The 23,377-nt window shown below is 40.4% G+C and overlaps 1 protein-coding gene across 7 annotated transcripts in view; it reads right to left on the reverse strand.

Annotated features, from left to right (window-relative positions):
* Nucleotides 1-23,377, reverse strand: part of hspa12a (heat shock protein 12A) — a 72,619-nt gene that overhangs the window by 26,682 nt on the left and 22,560 nt on the right. For 4 of the 7 annotated variants that reach the window (XM_027279940.1, XM_027279968.1, XM_027279961.1 and 1 more), the window contains 5 exons: nucleotides 7,077-7,153; nucleotides 6,447-6,574; nucleotides 2,005-2,191; nucleotides 1,021-1,125; nucleotides 632-748 (listed from right to left, as the gene is read on the reverse strand). In XM_027279940.1, the coding sequence (XP_027135741.1) occupies nucleotides 632-748; nucleotides 1,021-1,125; nucleotides 2,005-2,191; nucleotides 6,447-6,574; nucleotides 7,077-7,153 (614 nt within the window). The remainder of the gene's footprint in view (nucleotides 1-631; nucleotides 749-1,020; nucleotides 1,126-2,004; nucleotides 2,192-6,446; nucleotides 6,575-7,076; nucleotides 7,154-23,377) is intronic. The other 3 variants (XM_027279942.1, XM_027279966.1, XM_027279957.1) reach the window with 1 other exon arrangement.

Raw genomic sequence — 23,377 nt, forward strand, 5'->3', positions numbered from 1 at the left:
ACATGCATTAAAGTTAACCTCTTATGCATTTAAATGAAGGGATTAAGGCGCTAAATAAATACAGTTTTTATACAAATAGCTGTTATGAATGATGTTTAGTACTTTTTGTAAATAGTACTTTTTGTAAATCTGCACATTATACTCTAGTACTTTTTGTAAATCTGCACATTATACTCTAGTACTTTTTGTAAATATGTACATTTGTGTTTCCCTCCTTGGTTTCTATTTTTCGCTGCTGTAATAAGTGAATTTCCCCGTTGTGGGATCAATAAAGTATTATCTTATCTTATCTTATTTTTTCTTTCACTCGATAGTTCTTCTGCCTTCTTTCTTTTTCTCTCTGTTTTTATTGATAACTCTCTGACTCACCCTGTGTCCTCTAGCACAGTCTCTGGGTATACAGTGGTGTGTGTGTGTGTGTGTGTGTGTGTGTGTGTGTGTGTGTGTGTGTGTGTGTGTGTGTGTGCGTGTGTGTGTGTGTATGGCAGTCACGTATGACTGCAGGTCTTGATTATAATGTGGCACTGCAGCAACTCTGAGCATACTTTCAGCCAGCCATTCTTAGTATCTGGTCAGATGTCAGAAATCACTTTGAATCTGTCGTTTGCAAACTGGCTGATTCTCGGCCTACCTTATAGGCAGCTTCCCTCATGAACTGCTTTGCAGGCATTTTCCAGATGGCAGGAACAGTGATCACCCATCTCACATCATTGTTGTCAAACTCGCCACCTGTCTGATCACTGAGCTCCTACAGGAGAAACAGCCAAACACAACCAACAGGTCAGAAAAGTCATGGACAGGGTTAGTGTGATGCTGTGTGTTCAGACCAGTCAGTGTTCTAAAACTCCTGAATGAGAATTACTGGAGCTGGTTTAGTGCTTATGCTTGTACTTTTGATGAGTTACATGTTCCCTTCATTAGGTCAGAAAGTATCACGTGCACATGCTGCAGAATGTAGATAAAAGTGCTTTGTGTGTATAAAACTATAAAAGGTACAAAGAGTTCACAGAGGTCTGTTACCTTTAGTGCCTGCTCCTTGAAAAAGGCCAATGCATATGCAAAAATATCCAGAGCTTTGACTCGCTTCCCATTGGCTGCATGGAGGTCTGTGTCAATGGACAGATTCTGGTTGCGGGAAAAGATGTAAAAGTCATCACAATATTGTAGAAGAAGAGGACATAGGACCTACTGATGATATGAAGAGAGGATATGAGGTCTACAATTACAATTGTGTGGATCTGACATCCTGCTGATGTATGACACTGATCAGTATTTTCTAGTAGCAAGGCTGAAAGATGTTGATTTTGATCAGGTGATTATCAATTGAATAACTGACCCACCACAAAACAAAGCATGGTGTCTGTAACAGCTGGACTGCCATAAAATGTGCATAGTCAGATAATGGTCTATCATCAAGCTTTCTATTTTTCAAATCCCAGCACATTTCTGACATCTGTGGCCATCAGCTCCAGGCTGAGTGTGTGTGTGTACGATAATGAAGAAACATGGTAGGAATGAGATATATCAGGCTTTGGGTGCACACATGATACCCATTGGAATTTCGGCAGTCTTAACCTTTCATTGCCAAGGTTGTCGAGAAATATGCTGAGAACATCCATGCTGCTCTGAGGAATACAATGTGTAAGCATAAGTAGGTCAGTAGGGGTAGGCAAAGCCAGTTTTGAACACAGATGAAGAGCTTTAGATGGTAAGTCATGATTTTCTACGGGATGGGGCAACATTTTTCCTTTTTTTTAAATATTAGAAACAGTACAAAGAGACTAACGTGACTGCTCTGAAAACATGTACCTGATTAATACTAAAGAATACTGCTGATGGTAACAGCATTTTCCAGATAATACTGCCTGCACACAATTCTGGGCAGTGTGATGCAGTATCAGCTCAGTGACAAGTGAGCTGTCTGGCATGCTTTTCAAGAGAATTGAGCCTAAGAAGATCTATGCATGTATCCACTGTGGGCACACAATGCATTTGTATCCTTACTGCAGTGGTGTGGAGCTTCATTTTGAATTTTTCCAGGTAGAGCCAGTGTTTAGACTCGCTGGGGTCCAGGTCATGGTAGAAGTCACGTGCTGCATAGCCAAAACTGTGGAACTTCCTGTCTGGAGTCAGCAAGATCGTGGTTGGAGTCTTCTGATTGGACACACCAGGGTCCCCGCCTTCCCAACGCCTGAGAGTAGACAAAAACTTATCAATACATGTCCATAAATCTGTATTTCTGATTTACAATTCAACAATCAAAGTTCATCTGAACTTTTGGAACTATTGGTGCCTTGAAAATGTCAGCGGGATAATCATTTCCCCCAATGAAGCTCCACTTTTTATATTTAGAAAGACTATATATATATATATATACACACATATATACACACACATACATATTATGGCATGCAATTCAGGAAATTAAACGTTTGAATATATTGAATGAAACTTTGAATATATTGAATGAAACTTTGAACATATGGAGTGAACCTTGAATACATTGAATGAAACCTTGAATATATTGAATGAAACCTTGAATATATTGAATGAAACTTCACTGACGTCAGACTTTGCGGCAGTGCCTGCAGCCATCTTGTGTAACAGTCTTTAAAAGTGAAAGACAATGAGTCAGGCCGCCCACAATCTAGTTGCAGCAATATTAAGCAATGAGGACATGATAAATACACTGGCGAATGCGTGCCGAAATCCTCCCGAAAAAGTTAGCTCAATTTTTAACCGTGGCAGGCCTACAACAGGCATAAAGTTTCGCCATAATCTCATTATGCATTTGTCTGTCTGTCCGCAGTCCGCTGTGTGAGCACTCTTGTGAGGTTAAAGGCATGCTGAGGTTGGCCTGATAAACAGCTGCCTGGCCTGTTTTATGTCTGCCACGATTAAAAAGGGAGCGAACTGTAAACGGTATTGATCAGGGGTATCGGGGGGATTTTGGCCCGTACACGCAGTGTTAATGATGTCCTCATAGTTTAATATTGCTGCAACGAGATTGTGAGCAGACTGACTCGTTGTCACTCACTTTTAGCTATAGCATCCACACGTTACACAAGATGCTGTGAAGTCTGACGTCAGTCAAGTTTTATTCAATATATTCAAGGTTTCATTCAATATATTCAAGGTTTCATTCCATATATTCAAAGTTTCATTCAATATATTCAAGGTTTCGTTCAATATATTCAGACTTCATTTAATATATTCAAGGTTCACGCCATATATTCAAAGTTTCATTCAATATATTCAAAGGTTTTAATTTCCTATATATATATATATATATATATATATATATATATCTATATATATATATATCTATATATAAAAACTGGATGGAATAGCTTTTAGCTGATGAGAAATGTGGTTGGCAGGATATCTCTTGCATTTTAATCTCCATTAATGTCATGTCTTATGCTGCTGTTGTCGTGACAGATGTGTTCTTTGTGAGAGTAATCCAGAAATTCTTTGTTTGATTGATAGATTCTGCCTTCAGTTTTCTGTTGGTGCACTGTGTGTTTCAGTACACATAAAAGCAGTACATGTAAAAGGTGTTTGCTGTTCTGTATCAGGAAGAACATACATGACAAAACTGTGATTTTGTGCTATATGGCAGGATAAAACATTTATTGCACCTAAGAAAGCAAGGATATGTAACTTTGGCTAAGAGTGGCAAGTACAGTAGAATTTCTTTCGAAAGTTTCACATTAAAAAAAATCATTATTTAACGATTTAAATTCTGAAAACTAACCTTGACTGAAACATCAAATAAAGTCAGATTAATACATGTGACAGAGCTCAATGCACTCCAATTTCAAGAGAATAGGTAGAAATAGAAAAAACACAAGTCAGTTTAAAAAACACCTCATCATTTAGAAATCACAATGAAACCAACAATGTAAACCGTTTCCAGGGGACATTAAAAAGTGATGAACATGGCTGGGACACACTTATTGCCGTGGTTTGTGAGATCATTCTACTCATGAAGTTATTAAGTTGTGAAATAACAAGTATTCAGATTAAACTGCATTTATTTTGAAATCCAGTGGATTATATTACAAATGAAAAAAATGTAAATATTCAGTAAATATACTGAATAGTTATAATAAATACAAGCTAAATATCATGGCTTAACAAAGAGACCAACCAACATGTCCATCTCACAGTACAGTCATGCATGGACTGTACTGTGAGACGGACATGTTGGTTCTGGCCTCTTCATGGGATTTGTCTAAAGCCTCTATTTGTTTCCTTCCCTTCACAACAAGTGAGGATAGGTGGTGAATGCTAATGTTCAGTCTATAGGGCGAGGAATGTCTAAGCCTATCACAGCAGACACTCCCTGTCCTTCTGATGCAGCTTTGCTCGAAACTAAAAACCTCCTCACTGACACAACACAGGCAGCCTCTGTCCAGCCTCTGTTTGGGTAAGGATCTCAGCAAAGGAGGGTCTCACCCAAACTAAATAATCAGGGGGATCTGGAGCTGTTTTCACTGAAAATGTAGTACGTAAGTAAGTAAAAATATCTAATTCAATTTCACATGATTGTTCAAGTAAATGACCTGTGTGAGGAAAGAAGAGCTAAGGCCCCTTTCGACTTACTCAAGAGGATCTTTTTTTTTAATGTAGACAAGATTGTTATCAGAGACGCTGCCACCAGAAAGTTTTTTCATTTTCTTAGAAGGAGGAGGGTTATGAAAGAAACAATGTGTTTATACTTATGTGGCTGCCTTTAGCTGGACTTCAAATAATTTTGAATATGAGGATCTAAAACTATGTGTAAATGAACTTCAGATGCACATGCATGTTTGAAACATGGCTGAAAAATCAGGTTTCTCCAGCAGAAGTCTGGCTGTCCCATTTTTGCTCCTCTACTACCTGACCACAGTCACACCAACATTTCTCATACTTGAAGTCTACCCAATCAAATTACTGCAGCAAGTCAACAGTCAATGACTTCACAGTAATTCCCCTTTTAAAAAAATAAAGAGTAAGTATATGTAAATGGACTGTACTTATATATCTCCTTTCTAGTCTTCTGACCACTCAAAGCTCTTTTACATTACATCTCATTCACCCATTCACACACATTCATACACTGATGGCATTAGCTGCCATGCAAGGTGCCAACTGCTCATCAGTTTGAGGAGCTAACCATTCATACACATTCACACACTGATGGCACAGCCTTCAGGAGCAATTTGGGGTTCAGTATCTTGCCCAAGGACACTTCGACATGCAGACTGGAGGGGATTAGTGGACAGCTGCAGTATTATAAGTAAATTCGATGTACTGCCACTTAATTACGGTGTGAATTTATTCTGGTCCAGTCTTAAGAGACAATACATACATACAATGCATCATAACTGATGAAAAACATGTTTTCCATAAAATATGATCAAGTTTGATAAAAATCTGTGAAATAATGTGTGTGTGTGTGTGTGTGTGTGTGTGTGTGTGTGTGTGTGTGTGTGGACTTTTTACCTTTTTACCTACATTTTACCTCACTGCTGACTTTCACTGGGGTTGATTTGCTCTGTAGCAATAGCTCAGTCTGCCTCATGCTTTAAGGCTTTAAACGGCTCACTTCTTTCTTCTTCATACAAGTGCACCAAACTTCATCTTAACTGCACTACCTTGTCATGACTTGCTTGTTTAAACTTGATGAATGCCACCTATACACAAAGTAAAGGGTTTGTGAGGTTTGATCATTATCATAATTGAGATAAGATTTTGATGTTGTTTTGTTCCATTTTACCTGCTAGACTTTGTTCACTTGCTCAAATATTTCTTGGGTTACGTCCTTCAGCCATGAGGAAACATACTATGTAGTTAAATAGCCTCCCTTTTTTCTGTTTTTAAGATGGTCTGCACAGGATGTCTTGTTCTCTTAGTGTTATGAACTGAATATAATAAGAAATATTTCTATTAGTCAAAGGTATGAGCTGACAGTTCCCTCAGTGATAGAAAAAGGTTCCTAAATGAAAAAGCTGTGGCACCATGCCATGCCAGGACACCTTGAAGGCTACAACTACAGAAAAAACATGCATTTTAAACATTTACAACTGATGTACTTGATATAAATTATTTCGGGGCCATGCTCACTTCAAACCAGAGAGAAGAATAGTACCCATCATGGCATACTTACTTACTGGTACAACAGTGAGAGGTTATTTTGTGTTACAGTGATGTGATGTCATGTAACAAAAAACATCAAAACACAAAACAAGGATTTCAAAGATCCCTGGAAACCCTGAAAATAAAGTGTTCATGTCATAAGAAGGTAACCTGTACATGTTTGGTATTCTTGAATTGTTAGACATCCCATTCCATTCTGCAAATTTTTACTGCCACTATCAGCAAGATAACATTATGTTAATGTGTTTAGTCCACCCCCTCACTTCGCATTACTGAGAGTCTGCATTGCAGTGCTGGCCTACCTCATGGTGTGAATGCACTCTGGCTCCTTAGTGAAGGCATAAGCATAACCACTGGATGTAGTGCCAAAGTCAATGGCAACGACCACCACGAAGGACGGCCCTGACGGTACCTGGTCTGTGTCATTCTGCTGTACAGAGAGAACATGCAGTTTAATTGAATCTGTTACACACATTCATTCACACACCCAGAACTTCCACCTAGCTAGCTAATAAAAACATGAACACACAGCAGCACTTCCAGTTATTCAATGATAAGATAACTGTGCTCTTCAAATAATCAGGCTTGAAATGACTGAGTCTGTTGATTTGTTCTAAAAAGAGAGCTGGTGGAGGAGTGATGTGTTTGCTGCTGTAGTGACCCAATCTGATCCTCCTGCTGTGGTCCTCTAACTCTGTTATGTAAGACATATGAGTAAGGAGGAAAAGGAAACCAAGAGCAGCGGGAGAAAAAGACACAGAGTAGGCAGACCACACAACGCACCTATTTAGAAAGAAAGTAAATGTCTGCTATCAAGGTGAAATCTAATCCTCCAAAGACAGATATTAGTCAACTACATGCTGATGGGAGAGCCAGCATGTAAGCACACTATACATGTGCTGTGGCTTATTGACAGAGACAGGTGTGCTCACCTGAGTGTGTGAAGGAGACAGTGGGGTGATTCCAGGGTCGCCCATGCTCTTTGCTGGAGAAGGATTAGCCATTGCATCTGTAGAAGAAGGACAGAATATCCATCACAATCACACACTGCACCTTCCATTTAGATTAATCAGTTATCCATTTATTTATTTACATGCGTATGTAACTATACTACAAATGGTCCCAATCATTTTTATCTTCCTGCAAATTACTTTTGACGTTATATTTGAGATGGCGACTTGGACTCGCATCTCACTTTAGATGGCTTGTGACCTGAGACATGAGGTTTGGGACCTAACTAAAGAATCACTAAATGTCGTCTGGGGTACCAAAGTAAAGGATACTCGACCACATCAAATTTGATCAGGCGCCTGAAAACATGCCCAGACAGATGAGTCACCTGGACAGTTGTTTTGCTCAGCATCAGTGATCTAACTTTAGCTTGCTACTAGCATTGTAGCTAAAGGAGGTCAGCCTGATTAGTTTTAAAAGACGAGACTGTGCTTGTTTGCTTGACACACTTGTTTCATGATGATAAAATGAATAATTAAATTACTATTAATTATATAATATCTTCCCACGGCTGTGGCTCAGAGGTATAGTGATGTGTCGGTCGCAAACGATCCGGTTCTAAGAGCCGGCTCTTTGAAGTGAACGACGGGAGCCGGCTCCTCGAGCCGATTTAGGGAGCCGTTTTTTTTTTTTCACTTCGGTGCCTCACTGTCTCGTCTCCCTGACACTCTCCCTCGTGCCATGCCTGTTCTCACACATCTTGACCAATCACGTTCGGCTTTCAATTAAAAAAGTGGAGGGAAAAAAAACTTTTTTGTGTGAAAGCCGTAATTGGTCAAGATCTATAGCAGCATCCATCCACACACACACACACCACACACACACACCCACACACACACACACACCACACACACACAGCGGTCGCAGAGGACAAACACGACAGAGGGAGACGAGAGACCGAGAGAAAACAACAAAAGGTGCTCAAGTGGCACTTGTGTTTAAAATAGTTAAAAGTTTGCCCAATTAGGTCTTTTTTTTACTTTATAATTTATTTTGTTGCATTTTTTCAAGGTTGAGTGTGTTTGTAAAATAAAGCCTAAAGGATAAACATTTGAGTCAGTAGTATTTTACATTAGTAATTCATTTTTTCAGGCAGTTTTGCATTATTTTGGTAAATTAATTAAATAGTTAATAAGTTTTATTTATATAGCACATTTTTACACAGCATGCAGTGACCAAAGTGCTTTACAATGTCAAAAATAAAATAAAACATTTAAAAATAGAAAATTATAATAATAACAGCAATAATAATAATAATAATAATTAATAAAACCAATTAATAAAATGTAAGGGAGCCGAAAGAGCCGGCTCCTTATAGTAAGCAGAGCCAAAAGATCCGGCTCTCCAAAAAGAGCCGAAACTCCCATCACTACAGAGGTAGAGCGAGTCATCTACTAATTTAGATGATGGGCTCCTCCAGTCTGCATGTCGAAGTGTCCTTAGCCAAGACACTCAAACCAAATGAGTGAATGTGTATGAATGGTTAGCTCTTATATCTGATGAGCAGTTGGCAGCCAATGCCATCAGTGTATGAATGTGTGTAAATGGGTGAATGAGATATGTAGTGTAAAAGAGCTCAGAGTGGTCAGAAAACTAGAAAGACGTTATATATATATTAACTATTAAATCAAAGGATGCATTCCTTTTTATACTGCACTGTAATATTCTGTTTAAAGTGGTGTTACACCAAACTGCTAATAGACAAAGGAGTGATGATAATACAGCACATGCTTTGGATTCATTACAGTAGTGACAATAGTAGTGACATTACATTAGAAACAGATTAGAAGAGATTTGACTTGGACTTTAGTTCTGATATTTGATGACTGGTCAATTATATGTTCAGAACACAAGCAGAATCCATCCACTGATGAACACGAAGGCCTCAGGCCAGTTCTGGTCCCTGCATGCTGTCATGGTACAGGGAGTAAAGACAAACTGTAGTCTAACAAAGAGCCAACAGAAGAGCTGCAATTAACCATGAATCTGCCAATCTTGATTCATAGTTTTGCCAATGAAAGGGCAGTAAATAATGAAAATATTTATTTATTCATCTTTAAACTCCCTCTCTGACCAACCATCAATCCAAACACCGATCAACACCTGAACCTTCAGTCCTACCAGAGCAGTCGAAATAGTAGAAATTCAAATGGAATTGTTTCCATCTTAGCAGAGAGAATGTAGCTTAACAGCAACTGAAATCAGCTTCACTTTACAAAGCACACAGCTACACACTGTGGAGACACATGAATGAAACAAGTTGGTATCATGGCTGATTGGTCAGGGGGCTAAACATCTTTTTATTCTGATTCTAACAGCTAACAGGAGGAGTTTCTAATGAGCCATTTTATGATAATACAGTCACAGACTCACAAACTAAACTGTCCTCAGTTTAGTCTACTAATGTGGGGTGCTGCCAGAAGCAGGAAATGAACACAATGACTCCAGAGACTGTAAGGCTGCTGACCCTGAACTCTATGAAGTCTCAGGCTCTCTGTAAATGACAGGGAAGTGAAAAGATGGCTTCTTTCCTGGTGCAGAGCTGCAGACCATCAACATCTCCTCCATTCAATCAGCAGAAAACGTCTGTTGCACCTGTCTTCAAAACGCAACGACATTTCAATTGAATTGGAGATAGTCTCCCCATTTACTCCCATCATTTTCATTAGTCTGGCTTAATAGCCTTCACAGAAAGCGCTCTTTGAACACACACAATAATAATACTCCCTCGACGTATTGTAAGTGTCTGGCAGAATTGTCTCACGACGGGACATCGTGTTATCCATCCTATTTTTCTGCTACGCTCACCCTTTTCTCTTGTCCACCCCTACCGAGTGGATGAGTGGTCTGAAGACCCATAATACACTTTGCCAGGCAATTACGGCACAGAATTACAGACCGCCTGTGGCTAGACTCCATCTAGCTACTATCCAGCCTGTCTCTCAGCAGCCCGGCAGCCCACTCCCCAAATCACCTTTACAACCTTGAGTTTTTATTCCCAACAATGGCCATAAAAATCAAATCACGATTAGAGAAATAAAGTGATTGCTCTTGTAGTCAATAATATCTCAAGTGATGTATTACTGAGGTTTGGCTCAGCCATTCTTTGACATTGTGCTAGCATAGTTTGTTTACCTCCATGTAATAAGAACTTTCATTAGGTTGGGTAAGGTTAGGTTCTGAGACTGGCAACTGTTTATGTGTAACTTTATTAATTCAATACAAAAAGTAATATGAGATAAACTATGCTGGTAATGTCAGATTAGTGTGTTTAGCCACAAAACTATATTGGTTTCTTCCATAGACAGTATAAAACATAAAGCACAGAGGTTGTCGCATGGTTACAGAATGGCATTCATTGAAACTATTAGCATTAATTTGGTTGTAGAGTCATGGATCAGGTATCGCAAGACTTGGAATCGGTTGGCGGCTTCACACACTTTTGGGAAAATCCACCGGGCCCGTTTGCAGTGCGTTGCGTGGCATAGTTGGTCTGTCCTGCATGCGCCTCAAAACCCACCGGGAGCGTTTCAAAAGCGAACATTTAGTCAGACTTTGTTTACCTGCTCAGATTTGGCCATTTTCCTGGTGTATGTTCTTCTAAAGATACGTCTACGTGTGTGAATATGCTACAAAGTTAATTAGTTTCGCTTTTGTCTGTTTTTACGACCGGCAGTTTGCACGGGATATTTTATTTTGAAAATCCACCGGATACTCAATTGATGTTGATTCAGATTCAATAAATACATTGACGTGATTTTGTTGTTGTTCTTTTTTTTTTTTTTTTTTTTTTTTGCAATGTTTGGGGATATGTCATCTTTTACATATTTAAAAATAAAATATTGTACTGTACTGTAAGATAGTCACTTTCATAGAATTAGCTTTTTTATTTTATAAAATATCTACAATAAATATTAACCATAGAATCAAATCAAATCATATCGTTCTTACACTGTATCGATTTGTATGGAATCGGTCTGTAATAAAAGTATATCGTTTTTGAATCATATCGTGACCTGTGTATCTAGATGTGTATCGTAACGTTTATCACAGAGAGATGTGCAACCCTAATGACATTAGAGAGCAGGCTGTTTACAGTTAATTATTACAAAGAAATAACCCATAATTTTGCAGGAAAGCTACAAAATGAACCATTAAAAGTGTTTTTTTCCTCATCAGCATTGATATCAAATGTTCATCTACAAGCAAAAAGCTGCTGTTCTTCAGGAAAAAAGACTCAAGCTGAAGTATTCCAAACATGCAGAGTGACACAGAGTGAGTAAAGGCCCCTGACATAAGAACAGGCTTACATGAAAAGTTACAGGATCAAAGAAGTGAATCCATCTCATACTGAGAGGCACATGACGAGCATGTCAATGTTCGCCGAGCTGCTGTTGAGACATTTCACTGGGTAAGAAGGCGGTAGGATTCATCCATCTGTCAGAGAAAGGTATTTCAGTGACTGACTGCCTTCAAAAATATCTTTAGATATTTTTAAAATTCTTTACTGCAAGATTGTGTTACTCACTTCAAACTAAATTCTCTGATATCTCTGTATTGAGCTGAACATATCAACAGCAGCAAACTGCTTCTTTTAAATTTGATGACTCATTTTGTTTTCATTTCCAAAAGAAAACTTCTAATAACAAACATGTGTCACTTCATTTGTGCTTTAGCACAAAATGAACATGAAGACAGACTGTGATGGTGTCATGTTTGTGATATTGTTAGGATTTGCCTGGTTTGTCTGTTTTCCTTGTGTTTCCCTGCCCTTTGTGTTCTGTGTCTGTTCTGTCTAGACCCTGTCTGGGCAAGGCTGACCCATTTCTTCAACCACTCCCCCGTTGAGCCTCACCTGCTCTGCTCTCTACGGTGGCCGGGAACCCTCAATGCTGCAAATAAAAGAAACTCTGCAAACAAAAATAAACAGCGCTACAAATAAAAGAAACGCTGCAAACAAAAAGAAACAGCGCTGCAAATAAAAGAAAGAAACGCCGCTGCAAATAAAAAAGAAACGCTGCTGCAAATAAAAGAAACTTCACAACGGAAGTGAATTACCGGGGACTATTTTTGCCGGTGCATCTGTAGTTTTTTATGTGAGCGAAGAAGAAGAAGAAGAAGAAGAAGAAGTACAGAAGCGTATTGCACTCACTTGAAAAAAATAAATTAGACACCTGATCTTGTAATTACGAGATAAGGAAAGGTGCCTCATTGGCTACTGCACTTCGGTAAAGTTAGAAAGATATTGGCACTTCTGAGATCAGTAACTCTTAATTGAAACGTTGTTAAAACACAAAACGCATATTTTCAACCATAGTAGGACAGACGAGCTACAACCTAATGTTCATCACAATGAGCTACAACCTAATGTTCATCACAACAAACCATCCTCGGAGCCACACCAACAACATTAGTGTTTACTAAGACTTTTCATAATTTCTGGGAATTTTTATTAGGAATATTAATCAATAACTTTAATATGATACAGTACTGCGGTAACGCTATCTACACTTTAAAATATAGTGCCCGACTACATCAGTTTGTCCGGTAAAGCGTCTTCATGGTGCCTTCATGTACACCTCAGAAACTCAGAAATCAAATAATAATCTCTTTTCTAAGATTCATATGCAGATTTAGAAAAGTCATTAAATAAACAAATAAAATTGTTTTCTGACAACTCCACCTGATTCTTATTCTACATGTCCCCAGCTACTTTTGGGGTGATTTTCAAGTTCTTTTACTGTACCGTACTGATTTGTACTTTACCGTACAAACTGATGTAGTCGGGCACTATATTTTAAAGTGTAGATAGCGTTACCGCAGTACTGTATCATATTAAAGTTATTGAGACTAAGCTCTGATCATCTATCTGTGTGTGTGATCTCACACACACACAGATAGATGATCAGAGCTTAGTCTGTGAATCCACCTGGATAGTCTCTGCTTCAGAGACATTTCAGGCTGTCTGTGGAGGTTTAGCTGATCTGAGTGTCTGATTGTGTAACATCGTTAAAATCAGACGCATCGTGTCTCAAGCGGATGCAAAAAAACTGGTCCATGCATTTGTTACTTCTAGGCTGGACTATTGTAACTCTTTGTTACTGTCACACCGCAGTGAAGTCAAGCTGGGTTTTTGTTCTGTTTCGTCATTTCCTGTTTTATTTTGATATTTACCCGTCCTCTCGTTTCAGGTCACCTGCCCTTCCTCATGTGTCACCGGTCTGATTGTCTTCCCCGCCCTGATTGTTTCCACCTGTTCCCCATTACCCTGTGTATATCTTGTCTGCGTCTCCCTTTGTCCTGTGCCAAAGTGTTTCATCTTCTGATCGTACACCAAATCCAGTTCCAAGTCTTGCCATAGTCTTAGCTTTTTGTTTGTGAGTTTTTGTTTCCTCCTCGAAAGAGTAATTTATTTGTTGTAATTTTCCTAGTCTAATTTGTTGTTTTTAATTTGTTTCATAGTGCTTAGTTTAGTTGTTTTTTTCAGCCTCCCTTGAAGAGATTTCAGTTAATGTTTTGCAGCCTTTGATTATCCTCCTTGTGAGTGATTTTGATTCCTTTTTCATAAACCAGTTTAGAGTTTTTTCCTCCTTTGGAGTGTTTTTTTGTTTTCCTTAGTTTAGGTCAGTTTTTCATAGCCTGTTGTAGCATCACTCTGTCGATAGGGCTTTGTTGTCTCAAAATAAATCTGCTCACTGACACCTCAGCATCTGAGTCCTGTTTTGAAGAAAAAAAAATCTTCTCCTTACTTACAAAGCTCTTCATGGTCAGGCACCATCTTTTCTCAAAGAGCTCATAGTACCTTACTACCCCTCTAGAACACTGCGCTCTCAGGATGCTGGGTTCCTTGTGGTTCCTATAGTCTCCAAAAGTAGATTGGGAGCCAGAGCTTTCAGCTATCAAGCTCCTCTTCTGTGGAACAAACTACCATTCTGGGTTCAGGAGGCAGACACGGTCAACACCTTTAAGAGTAGACTTAAGACTTTCCTTTTTGATATTATTATAACTAACTTATAGTTAGGGCTGGCTCAGGTCATCCCTAAGTTATGCTGCCATAGGATTAGGCTTCTCCTTTCTTTCTTTCTTTCTTTCTTTCTTTCTTTCTTTCTTTCTTTCAGGGTTATGCCTAGTCAGGCACAGTATTGGTTGAAGATGCAGTCGCATCTCCCTTACTGAGTTTTTCCTCACTCGAACCGAGGGTCTAAGAACAGAGGGTGTCACTCCCTGTACAGATTGTAAAGCCCTCTGAGGCAAATGTACTTTGTGACTTTGGGCTATACAAATAAAATTGATTTGATTTGAAAACTCTCTCTCTCACCATCTCTCTCTCCACCACCATCTGTAAACTTACATGTCTCATTATTGCATATTACTAACTAAACTTCTTTCCTGGAGTTTCTGTGCTCTGTCGTCCAGCAGGTTCTCGTGGATCGTAGCTGCTGCTGTGATCCTGCATGACGTCCTCTACATATATTACTATTGTCATTATTGTTACCATATCTCCATTACAGTTTATAGTTAGTTTATGATTTGCTGCTGCTGTGCATCTGTGTCTCTCTATCTCTATCACAGGTTCCACTGCTACTGTAATCATTTTATCATTCATTGTAATACATTGTCATTTTATCAGTCATTGTAATTGTACAATATGTTGATTTGTTCTGTACACGTGACATCTATTTTTAAGCTTACAAGCAAGTTAGAAGAAAATGGCCTACAACTAGACATGATTTCAGCTTACACTGCTGATAATGCTAGTGTAAACTACGGTAAAAACAGGCAGACAACAGTGGCATCATCAAGGCAAACTGTATGGCCCACATAGTACACAAAGCATGCTGGAGACATGCTGAACACTGACATTGATTCTGTAGCGAACAAAATATTCACTTTTCAGCGAACAGTGCACAGAGGAACTGAAAGCAGTGTTTGCCTTTGTGGAGGAAGATAATCATATTGTATGGAGACATGTACCCACAAGATGGTTGAGTCTGCGACCTGCTATCTAGAGGCTGGGCAGCTATCAAGAGCTACTTCTTGTCACTGGGAGACAGTAAGTGTCAAAAGCCCTGTGGCAGCTGTTGAAAACAGATCAGGATGGTGAGGCGCAACCCCTTGAGCTACAGGCCTACCTGGCTTTCCTCAATAACATACTGAAGATCTTCCATGATGTTGTGCTTCTGTTGGAGGGACAGGATGGGACCATCCGTGAGCTATATGACATAATGCTCACTCTCAAGACAAAACTCCAACTATTGTCCAACAGTTTCCTGACCAAAGGGCAGCAACAATCAAATATGATTTTTCCAACTTCTACAAGACTGCATTCAACTACCTGGAAAAATGGTATGACTTCACAGACAACAACTAACAGAAGAATGTTGCATGCTTGGCGCTGAAGAGCAGCTTCACGTTCTCCTAGCTCAGTGATCCCGTGGAGGCCCTACAGATAGGGGGGAAACTGGACATGGATGAACTGTATGAGGAGTACTGTGTGACTCTGCCATGCCAGCAGGAAATTGTGGAGAGAAGAGCTCCTGTTGTGGAGAAGTGGTCAATCTTGCTTAAAAGCACAAAGACACCAAAACTGACTGCTGTTGCATCCTTGCTCTTCAGCATCCCCATAACCAATGCTTCTGTGGAGAGAGTGTTTTTTTCCTCATGACTGCAGCCTGGACTAATCAGAGGAACCGTTGCTCTGTGGAGCTTATCAAGAGTGAAATTCAAGTCAAGACCAACTTTGAATTAGGGCTGTGCAATTAATCAAATTTTGATCACGATTTCGATTTTGTTGTGAAACGATCTCAAAAATCATATAATCGAGTTTAAACAATTTATTTTCCACTTTTCATTACACAAGTTCTGAGAGATATGCATGCGCAATACATACCATTTCACACGGCCCTGCTGACTAACAGGATAGCCCATACTCCCTCACGCAGCTGAAGAGTGAGGAGGTGTTTCGTTTGGTGTTCAAAAACAGTGAGTGAGATTGAAAGCGAATGAGAAGAATCCGACGAGAAGCAGCAGCACATAATGTGCAAGATTTGCTACAAGGTAATAGCTGCTCCTCTTGGTAACACTAGAAATTTATTCAACCATCTCAAACAAAAGCACAAAGTCACTCACGACAAATTAATAAAGAAACAAAAAGACAAAGCCAGTGCCACAACCAGCAAGACATCAACACCAACTCAGTCATCGATCACAGACACATTGTTTAATGCGACTCCTTATCCGACAAGTTCGGAGAGGCACAAGACATTAGGCTACGTTTACACATAGCCGGGTATGTTGAGAAACGAATATTTCCCTCCCTCCGTTTTCCAAAATAACATCGTGCACATAGCATCGTTTTTAAAAAAGTTTTCGTTTACATCAACCCGCATAAATACGCCATCATAACTACGCTGCCTATGGGCAGCTTGCTTCCATGATCATCGTCATAGCAAAAGGTAAACATTGGTCACACTTTTGGCGCATCAGCTGCCTAAAACTCAATTCGTTTTCAGAGGCGAATTCACCGTTTGTGTGTAAAAGATAGGTACAAACGAAGGGAAATGTCTCTGTTTTTAAAATACCTGTGTACGTGTAAACGGGGCCTAACAGCCATTGGATATTTCTTAGCTAAAGATATGCAACCCATTAATACAGTCGAGGGTGAGGGTTTCAAGAAGATGCTTATTGCTTATTGATGCTTATGTTTATTATTATATTTATTTTGTTCTATAAATACAGAGAATTTGCAGAGCAGCTGGATCCATAGTTTATTTTGGATACATGCATGTTTTTCTATGCCTTATTTAATGTTCCATAAAGTATATTTATTTTATTGATTTAATGCTTTATACATTGCAAAACAGCTGTAAAGTACATATTTGTAGCCAAAATGTATTTTCAATTTGAATATTTTGCATAAAGAATCAATAACAAAGTGTTTTTTGAGAGAGAGAGAAATGCTGAATAAATGCATTGTGAAACTCAAAATTAATCGTTTGAATAATCGTGATTTCAATGTTGACCAAAATAATCGTGATATTGATTTTTTTTCCATAATCGAGCAGCCCTACGGTAGCCGCTCCACTCACGGCTCTGACTTCCTCCAAGGTGCCGTTCCAGTGGTCATCCCCAGCTGATGAGGCCTTCCGGTCCCTCAAAAACAGGTTCACGTCGGCCTCCATCCTCCAAATGCCTGATCCAGAAAGACAATTTGTGGTGGAGGTGGACGCCTCTGACGTGGGGGTAGGAGGAGTGCTCTCCTAGCGGGCGGCCAAGAACCCGAAGCTCCATCCGTGCGCCTTCTTCTCCAGACGACTGACCCCGGCTGAGAGGAACTACGACATCGGCAATCGAGAGCTTCTGGCAGTCAAACTGGTTCTGGAAGAGTGGCGTCACTGGCTGGAGGGAACTAAGGTGCCTTTTTTGGTCTGGACCGAGTACAAGAACCTTGAATACATTCAGTCGGCCAAGAGGCTGAACTCCCGACAGGCCAGATGGTCTCTGTTTCTGACCAGGTTTAACTTTTCCCTCTCCTACCGGCCAGGGTCCCGCAACATGAAGCCTGACACCCTGTCCCGGCACTTTTTGAGAGGAGAGGACTCGGCTGCCAGTTCCGACACCATTCTCCACTCCTCAAATCTGATCGCATCACTCACCTGGGAGGTGGAGGAGAGGATTAAGGCAGCCTTAGAGGATCAGCCTGGGCCCAGCTCGTGTCCTCCTAACCGCCTGTTCGTCTATGGTCCGACATCCTCCAGTGGGCCCACAATTCCCCACTCACCTGTCACCCTGGGATCCAGCGGACCAAAGACATGGTGCAGATTTTGCTGGGCAACTCTGGCTGAAGACACCCGAGAGTTTGTGAACGCCTGCCCTGTCTGCAACCAGCACAAACCCTCACACCAAGCCCCCGTTGGATTCCTGCGTCAGCTTCCGGTGCCCCACCGCCCCTGGTCCCACATCTCCCTAGACTTTGTCACCGGTCTGCCACCGTCCAACAGCCACACCACTATTCCGACAGTGGTAGATCGGTTCAGCAAGATGGCACATTTTGTGCCCCTGCCCAAGGAGACGGCTGAACAGGTTCTGCTACACTGCTACACGTACATGGTTTCCCTACTGATGTGGTCTCCGACTGGGGGTCCCAATTCACCTCCGTCTTCTGGAGGGAGTCATTTCGAAATAAAAAATCGTTTCAAAATAAAAGACCGCTCGACTTAGACTGGGACTATAATAGAGGGGGACTTACTACTCTATCTATCTAAAATATTAAGTATTAAGTAATATTTTCTTCTTCTCCTACCAACTGTGGATGAAGTAGTAAGTCCCCCTTTATTATAGTCCCAGTCTAAGTCGAGCGGTCTTTTATTTTGAAACGTTTTTTTATTTCGAAATGACCGTATTAAATAAAACAGAAATAACTAATTACTTCTTGTGCGGCCCGGTACTGATTGATCCACGGACCGGTACCGGTCCGCGGCCCGGGGGTTGGGGACCACTGATCTAAGGCACCGACCTATCAAGTTGGCCAGATAGTGTGGTTGTCAACCCGGGACCTACCCTTACGGGTAGAATCGAAGAAGTTGGCTCCCAGATTTATCGGGCCATTTGAGGTTCAGAAGGTCATCAACCCTGCAGCAGTTCGGCTCAAGTTACCCAGGTCCATGCGGGTCCACCCCACTTTCCATGTCTCCAAGGTCAAACCCGTCCATGAGACCCCTCTGGTCGCTGCTGCTCCTCCCCCGCCGCCACCCCGCATCATCGAAGGGGGTCCCGCCTATACCATCCATCGACTCCTTCGTTCCCGCCACCAGTACCTGGTGGATTGGGAGGGGTATGGCCCTGAGGAGAGGTCCTGGGTTCCTGCACATATTTTTGATGCTCCTCTCATCAGGGAGTTCCATCGATAGCACCCTGACCAACCAACTAGGCCCTCCACGTCCTCTAGGAGCATGACCAGTGAGGGTCCGCCTCCCTGTTCACCCGAGGCCTCTGACCACACCACTGAGTATGAGGAGACGCCTTCGGAGGAGGAGGAGACACCTTCTGAAGCGGGGGAGGAGGACGACATGGTGGTTTCAGATGAAAGTGCTGCATTTGGGTTCTTACTACACCCGTTACAGGATGGTATAAAATACCTTGGGATATTATATCTCAAAAGATATGTCAGACAATTTTTATGGAATTGTAAAGTACGGCGGATATCCATAGGGAAGCTAACATGGGACTATGCCTCAGGGGGACTTCAACTACCAGGTTTTAAAAACTAATACTTGGCAGCCCAAATGAGGTTCATCTCATCCTTTTTTGAGGGCAGTGATGCCCCTTCTTGGACACAAATCGGACTGTACCCCCTGAAAGACAAGATCCACAGTGACTTCATTTATAAGCATAATTCTGGAACTGTAAACAACAGGACAGATAACCCTATATTGAGACATCTGATTAAAATTTGGTATGAGGTTCACAAAAGTCTTGGACTGAAGGTGGGACTGTCACTTAAAACACCTTTAAAGCAAAATTAACTTATACCCATGACTCTTAATAAGAAGATCCTGGACATATGGCATTATAAGGGAATCCAACACTTGGAGGATTGCTTTGATAAAGGACTTTTCATGTTATTTGAACACCTGAAGAGGAAATATAACTTGTCCAATCAAACCTTTTTCTGTTATCTACAACTAAGATCCTTTCTGAGAGCTAATTTGGGTCCTAAAATGACTCTGCCTGTCATCAGTGATGTTGAAAGATTTCTTTATGATGGGAACACACATAAGTTTATTTCTAACATATATCGCCCGTTGTTGAATGAGGACCCAAAACCAGGTGTGCAACTATTATCAATGCCTGGTATAGATTGATTAACTATAATATTCTACATCAATTATACCTTTACCCAGAAAAAATACATTCATTCAAATCTAACCTGTCAGAAATGTGCTTCAGATGTGATACCGAAGTTGGTTCCTTTTTGCATTGCACCTGGCTGTGTATGAAAGTTAGGCCTTTCTGGCACGATATTTGCTCAGTAAACTTTGTTTATTGGGGAACTTTACAAGTATTCGCTGCTCTCTGAACAATGCACAACTCAAATTTATTGAAATTACTTTATGTGTGGCTAAGAAGTGCATTGCAGCATCATGGAAATCTGACTCCCCTCTTCTTATTAGCAAGTGGTCTGTTGAGATGAATAGTTGCATCTCCCTGGAAAAAAATCACCTATTGTCTCAAACGATATAACACCTTTTTGAAAATTTGGCAGTCATATTTAGACCATATCGGTACATCTCTTAATGTAGTTGTTTGTATTGACCTTGCACACTGACTCTACAGTTATATATTAAAGTACATATTAACAGTGTTTATATAAAAGACCATAAATGTCACAGTGTGACCTCTGATGACAGACATTATCACAACATCTGAGGCTGTGTATTACTCATGATCTGACCTCTCTCTATGAAGACATTTTGTACAGCATTGTGGTTCATGTCTGTTCTGTATTAACCGGTGTGTACTCCTGTACTACTTTTCTGCTGCCGTAAGCTTTTCAGTGATGTTTTAACAATTACAAACTAGTATGCAAACCTTTTGCCTATCAGGAAGAATAATTCAAGTCATTTATGACGTGGTTTTCCTTTTACAATCCTAGCACATGACAAAATTAGTTTCAATGACATAGGTTGCTGCTGTTCCAAACAGTGGAAAAGGATTAATCAAATTAAACAGGTATTCAGCTATTCTTTGTGCAGCTGAAAAGGAAGTGGAGACTGTATTTTCTCTCCTCTCAGCAGGAGGACTGACTTCCTGTCAGCCTTGCATTCCATCTTTCTCCCTTAATGACTTTACATTACTCAGAGGCCTCAGCCACCACACAGAGCATGTTAGTAAAAAGATCAGACACATCTGCTACTAATGATCAGTCTAGGTACGACTGAAAACAGGTTCATTGGAGTTTAAAAGGCTTAAATCAATAAAGAAGGGAAGTGTTTTTTCTGGTGACAGCATGGCTAGGGTCGCTTTCACAGAGAATACATGCTTTTAACCTGCACACAGGGGAGAGCGTCACCAGCATCTCTCCAGTCACCCTGACCCAGACAGCCGTCACAGCTAAGCTAATCTCTGTAATAACTGTATCACATTTCCATCACTGTTTCACAATAAAAGCATCCTGCTACATCTCAGTAATCGGCCATGTGCTTTCCTGCTTTTCTCCTCTAGAGATACTTTTTTTTAACAGATTATTTCTGTTGTTTTGTTCTCCAAACAGTCCAGTGACAACTCAGTCCAGCTCACCACTACAACAGCTTCATGAGTCTGATGTCTTACCTCCTAGACTCTAGTTTAAATTCATAATTTCCTCACAGCAAGAGAAAGTTAAAGTGTGTACTGTTCATAGTTCCAATCTTAGTGCAGCATGGAGCATCTCTCCAGCTGACACTGCTGTCAGACAAACACAGCAAGTACAAGTGTCTGAATCAAAGGTACATCAGCTGACATCCGGAGCTGAGAGAACCAGGCTGCCTTGCTCTGTTCTTCACTCTGTTTCCATAATAGTTTAGTCTACCATGCTCTTAATAATAATAATAATAATAATAATGTGATTCTCTATGTATATTCTCTAGTCATTCAACTGACAGACTCACATTGTACTCTATTTTCAATCCACAGTATTTTTAACTCATCATGAAATCATGCAACAGTCTTGACTTGTCTGATGACATGAACCATGACCATCTGTGCCATCCATCCCATATGATTCTGAGCACAGCAGGACACTTTGTGTCAAGGTTAGTTGATGGTTTGGGGGCCTGCTATCCAAACCTGGAGTAGCCAATTCATCCACCCCAGCCAAGCATCATTTTTACACTGTCTTGCAAACATTTCTGGTGTCTCCACTCAGGTTTTGTATGTGCACATTGAAAATGCAAAGCAGGTGGCTGGAAAATGTCTTAGATATACATGAGTTTCCAAAATCCAAGATGCTAATACGTTTCTTTTTTCTGGTAGCACCTGGATCTGTTGAAGGTTAAGTATAAATGAAAAGAGAAACTCACAAAATAACTACTGTTCTTTAAAACGCTCATCCTTGCTTGTCCATCAGATGACAGTGCTCTTTGATTCCTTGACTAAAGCTTGGCAGACAGCCTGGGCTTCCAGCCAGTCATGCTAACAATCTAACTTGAACACACCGTCTCACAATTAGGATTTTTTTTTTTAATCAATTCTTCTTCTACACATACACATATTTCATTGTTGCAGACAAATGTCCACCATATTGAGTGATCTTCCTCTCACAGCTTACCTGTTTTCATGCAAAATACAATTTTGCCTTTACAGCTACAAAACGCAGTTATGCTCCAATTCAATCAATAAACTTTAACTAGTTTAAATATTTATAATGTAACGTGTAAATAAACTAAACACAGAGAATCCTGGGAGATCTTGATAGACAATAGCAGCCGGTTTCAGAAGACGGTGCTCTCTGAGAGGTGAAACACAGAGAGATACAAAGCAATCAAAGGCACCAATCAAACCTACAGCAGCAGAAGAGGAGCCTCATTAAATTCACTGCAGCAAACAGAGAGGCACAAACACAAAAAACAGACAATTATCAAAGAGCCACATTCATAAAGGCGACGGCAAAATGAGTTTGGGGAGAGAATGTGCTGTTTCTTCTTCCCATCTGAGGACCCATTCATTCATCCCCCCCATACACCCCTCCACACACATACACACACACACACACACACACACTCCTCTCTCCCCAGTTCACTGCATCCACTTGGCCATGAGCCCAGACACACAGTGCAGAGAAACAGCCTGACAACAGCTGTAGCCACTACACACACATACAAAACCACACACACTGTGTCTCACACACAGATCTGGACAGACAGACTGTATTATACACTCATTTGGGTTTTCAAGGATGAACGCTAACATATTTTTGAAATGAAGCTACTAATATTTTTCAGATACCTTTCTATATACAAACATTTTTTACTCTTAGTGCTTGTCATGGTGGATAAAGCCTCTGAAACACTGGTTGTCTGCTACACTAATGAAACACTTTCAGGTAGGTTTTATGTCCAGGAAGGATTACCCAAGCAAGACACCTAAAATAATAATAATTTACAGTGTGTATTTCAGTCAGGGTGTTCCCACTCTTCTATGGTCGGATGTTTCAGATCCAAAGCATTCTTGTTCTCATCCTCTG

This window comes from Larimichthys crocea, chromosome I, assembly GCF_000972845.2.
Source record: "Larimichthys crocea isolate SSNF chromosome I, L_crocea_2.0, whole genome shotgun sequence".
In the NCBI taxonomy this organism is placed as follows: Eukaryota; Metazoa; Chordata; class Actinopteri; family Sciaenidae; genus Larimichthys; species Larimichthys crocea.